Source organism: Cariama cristata, unplaced genomic scaffold (genome assembly GCF_000690535.1).
Source record: "Cariama cristata isolate BGI_N322 unplaced genomic scaffold, ASM69053v1 scaffold23134, whole genome shotgun sequence".
In the NCBI taxonomy this organism is placed as follows: Eukaryota; Metazoa; Chordata; class Aves; order Cariamiformes; family Cariamidae; genus Cariama; species Cariama cristata.
Genome location: NW_009612642.1, coordinates 1,835 through 5,884, shown reverse-complemented (window position 1 = coordinate 5,884; position 4,050 = coordinate 1,835). Strand labels below are relative to the sequence as shown.

The 4,050-nt window shown below is 62.7% G+C and overlaps 1 protein-coding gene across 1 annotated transcript in view; it reads right to left on the bottom strand.

Annotated features, from left to right (window-relative positions):
* Nucleotides 1–3,775, bottom strand: part of TMPRSS4 (transmembrane protease, serine 4) — a gene marked incomplete at both ends in the record, with an annotated part of 4,118 nt that extends 343 nt beyond the window's left edge. The window contains 8 exons of the mRNA XM_009698737.1: nucleotides 192–358; nucleotides 630–789; nucleotides 1,360–1,400; nucleotides 1,518–1,619; nucleotides 2,983–3,112; nucleotides 3,220–3,372; nucleotides 3,551–3,664; nucleotides 3,745–3,775. Coding sequence (XP_009697039.1) covers nucleotides 192–358; nucleotides 630–789; nucleotides 1,360–1,400; nucleotides 1,518–1,619; nucleotides 2,983–3,112; nucleotides 3,220–3,372; nucleotides 3,551–3,664; nucleotides 3,745–3,775 — 898 coding nt within the window. The remainder of the gene's footprint in view (nucleotides 1–191; nucleotides 359–629; nucleotides 790–1,359; nucleotides 1,401–1,517; nucleotides 1,620–2,982; nucleotides 3,113–3,219; nucleotides 3,373–3,550; nucleotides 3,665–3,744) is intronic.
* Nucleotides 3,776–4,050: the final 275 nt, after the last annotated feature.

The window sequence follows — 4,050 nt, the reverse complement described above, 5'->3', positions numbered from 1 at the left end:
TCTGGGGAGGATGGAGGAAGACACCCCCTCCCAGACCAGCCAGGGCCACATGCCGGCTGGGCACCCAGCTCCCCGCTGCGCTCTCGGTAAGGCACCGCTCACACCGGGGCCCTCTCCGCTCTGCTGCTCGGTGCCTAGCGAGCTTTGCCTTTGCGAGCTCTTGCTCCGAGGAGGCGTGTGCCACGTCTCACCTGAGACACGCAGGGGAGACCGCAGCTTCACCAGGGCAATGTCATTGTCCTTGGAAGACGCGGGCATCACCTCGGCCAGGAAAACCTTCTCCACAGCGAGGGTGGCGGTGCCCGAGAGGAGGTCGGAGCCGGCCTTCACGCGCCAGCTCTGAACGATGGGGTTGTTCCTGTCCACAGACACGTCTGTTATTGCTCCCCTGCATGGCTCTGCTGCGGGGACAGGCAGCAAAACCCTGCCTGCACGTTGCCCTGCAGCATCGGTCAGCTGCATTGCACCGAGGGGCACAAAGACCTGTGCGGACGTATTAATCACGGGACGTTTAAGCAACACCTGGCTTAAACCCAGAGGGTCTCAGCCTGGCCTCGAGCAGCAGAGCCAGCCCTGGCACGTCGGTGCCGGCCAGCGGGCATGCTGCAGCGGGGAGGTCGCCGACTCACTTGAAGCAGTGCGCTGCCGTCAGGACCCAGCTGGGGTCGATGATGCTGCCTCCGCAGATGTGCTCCTTGCGGTACTGCAGGCTGACCTGCCACGGCCAAGCCTCGATGGCGGCCGGACTGCCGCCCAGCACGCGTGGAGTCCGTACGCTCTCCCCGCAGTCTTCTGCCGGGCGGCGGAGCAGCGACAAAGCAAGGCGTTAACTGCGGCGGGGGGGAGAGAAGGAGCACCCCCTCTGCCCTCCTCTGTCCTCGGGGCTGAGCGGGGATGGAGGCTCCCGCACCTCCCAGCGAGGGCAGAGTGGCCCTGGTGCCTCACCCCCCCACCTCCGACGCTGCCTGTCACCCCTTTGTGGGCCACTTGCACACCCCCTTTTGTTCTCTGTTTGCACGTTGTCCCCAGGCTCGCTGAAAGGGGTTCATCTGTTCCTTGCCTTCTCCAGCCCACCGGGCAGATTAGTTTAACTGGGCTAATTCATCAGCAAAAGTAAACCCATCCAGGCAGCTGGTTAAGCCTGTCATTGGTGTTTCGTTTCAGGGAGGTTTCTACTGGCTTCACAAGAAGGTTAGCAGTAATTAAAGCCAGCTTTTCTCATGGAAACAGTACGGGAAGCGGCGAGGGCCAGGGCTTGGGCCAGAGCCGAGCTCTTGTGGCCGCAGCACAGCGCACGGGGCTGTGCCAGCAACGAGGCCCTGCGCACCCGCAAGATGCAAACAGCATCGTGATACTTACTGGAACAAAAGAGAGAGACAACCGATCCAGAGAGGCATTTCCTGGAAAAGGGAGGAAAAGGGCTGGATTTGGCAGAAGAGAGGCTCTGGCTGTGCGGCCAGGCTCCCACGCAGGGCGAGGGGCTCAGCGGCCACCTCCCGCACAGCCCCACCACTCACCTGCCCGGTTCGGGCAGCCGGAGGCTGCCGTTGCTCAGGCCGACCTCGCGGGGAGGCAGGGGCTGCCCTGCACCCACCTCTGCCGCCCGGAAAGTGGGGATGCTGAAAGACACGGGGAGGGGGGCACAGCTCAGCGAGCCCCCCCCGGGATGCGCAGTCCCAGGCACGCTACCCGCAGGGGACAGGTGCTGGGAGAGGACGGGCACTGGTGCCTGAGCACCTCCAGGAGCCCGGAGTCTTGGCTGGTTTGGCTCGGACTGAGCCAAAGATGGCATAACCCAGATCCAAAAAAAAGGACTGGAGCTTTACAACTGGGTCCTAAATGTTTGCCCATGCCCCCCACTAAGAGCCGGTGAAATAGGAAGGAAGCAGGAGCTTAGGGAGGGACTGTGGACCCTGCACCAGTAAGCAAGAGAAAGGCCCCATAGAAAAAGGGGGTTCCTTGGGTCAGGGACACAGGGATGCCAAAAGAGGGAAGGGCCACAGCCCTGAAGGGCCGGTGGCAGGATGGGGGAACTGGCCGCTGCGCTCAGGACCGGGGACAGGAGCACGGTAAAGGGAGGGAGGCGGCTCCCGACTATTCAGGGACTGCGGGCCGGCAGCGCCCAAGGGACCTCGGGGGTGTCCTGACATTTGGGGCCTGCACTCAAAGCCTCAATCCCTGACTTTCTGGAACTGGAAAATACCATCTTGGGCTCAGTCTAGGCTCCTGGAGGGGCTCAAACACCGGAACCCATCTTCTCCCTAGGATACCTCTAACTTAACTCAAACTCTCCCTTCACCCAGGGCTGACACCAAACACGCAGGGCTAGCAAGCTGTTTCCCCAAATCTGGGCTTTAACCAGCTTTAGTTGACTGCTGCCCTCCAAACTTGCCGCTAGCCCAGGGCAGCAGGCAAGGCGGACGCAGGTGGGTGACACGGAGATTCATCGCAGCTGCAACGACTCAGCCTTGCCCACAGCTGTGCATCACCCACCCACCCCAGCCAACCACTGCTCTCCTGGGGCTTTAAAAGGGGAGTGGAGGGCCCTGGCCCCCTCCTCAGGTGAGCCCCACCGGGGGTGAGAACCTGGGCTGGGCTCAGCACATCCCCGGGAGGGCTGCACCGGTGAGGTGAGTGCCCGCCGTCGGGAGCTGCGGGGCGGCCGTGCTGCGTGGGTGGCTGCGAGTAGGTGGGGGTGAGGCGAGGGGTAGGAGCAGGGCAGGGTACCCGTGGGCTAGGGACAGAGCAGGGGACACTGGGGACAGAACTGTGCTTACGTGGGAAGCTGCCAGGAGTTCTAGTACAGAGACCAGCCAGCTCCTAGGGATGCACAGAGCGCTCTGCCTGGTGGGGATGGGGTGGAGCCACTAGTGCAGAGCTCTGAATGCTTTATAAATAAACAGAGCCCTGCTCAAAAAGAGCTTTTATGGGAGAGGGATAGATAAAGCAGGTGAGAGAGGCGTGGGGAACGCAGTCATGTACCTCCTGTAGCCCATTTGCTCGCAGGCTGCTTTCGCAAGCACCAGGTTGAAGTGGTCGTGGCAGATGCAGGACCAGGCTCCGGTGTTTCTGTTAAGCACCTGCAGGATGGATCTGTCTTTGGAAACGCGGGCTGGAGACAGACACAAAGTCAGCTTTGTCACGGGTGACTTCGGCAGGTGGAGGCTTGCCACAGCAGCCCAGACCCTCCGGAGCTCTAGCAGGGTGTCCTAGACTCACCCCCAGCTGGTGGCCCCTCAGGGACCCACTGGGGACAGGTGGCCTCGTCCTCGCCCTGCAGACAGTCCATCTGCCCGTCACACACCTGCTGCAGCGGCACCAGCTTCAGGGGCTGCTTGCAGAAGAAGTAGTGGTAGTCCAGGTACACCTTGACTGGAGGGAAAGGGGAGCTCAGCGCTGAGCTCGCGCTGCTGGGCAGGCTCAGGGATTGCGCTTGGGGGCTCAGCGAGAAGGTGGGAGAGCCGGTCCCAGCTGAGCCCTGGGTCCAGAGCCGTGTTTGCCGAGCCGTGGCTGTGCGAGAGGAGGGGGGAGAGGAGAGCAGGAGCCGTACCCAGGAAGCCGACCATAGCCAGGCAGGCGAGGCTGAGCACCGCTGCCAGGACGGGGATGCCGATCCGCTTGAAGGACTCCAGCGCCGTGGTGGTTTTGCGTCGTGTGCTGGCGCCTGCAAGGCAGAGGAGTGTGGTCCCACGTCACCAGGCCCAGCCTGGCAGCGCTCGCACCCCCGGCTCCCACAGGTATTACCTCTGCCATTTGGCCGCTCGGAGGCTAAATCCTGCAAACCGGAGGGGAAAACCAGTTACCGAGCTGAAGCTTCAGCCAAAAAGCAGTTGGCGGGTGGGAAGGGTCTGTGGCAGTGTGGCCGGCTGGCCCTGTGGCAATTCCCACGGCAAGCGCTCAGCTAGCGTGATCAGCCACCCTGGGGAGGGCAGCCCAGAGAAAGCAGAGGGTCAGCTAAGCCTGGGCAGGCCCCCCTTGGCTTGTGGGGGCCCACCAGGAGGATTAGCAGGGGAAACTGCCCCAATCCACACCTGAGGCCGCTTTAGAGCG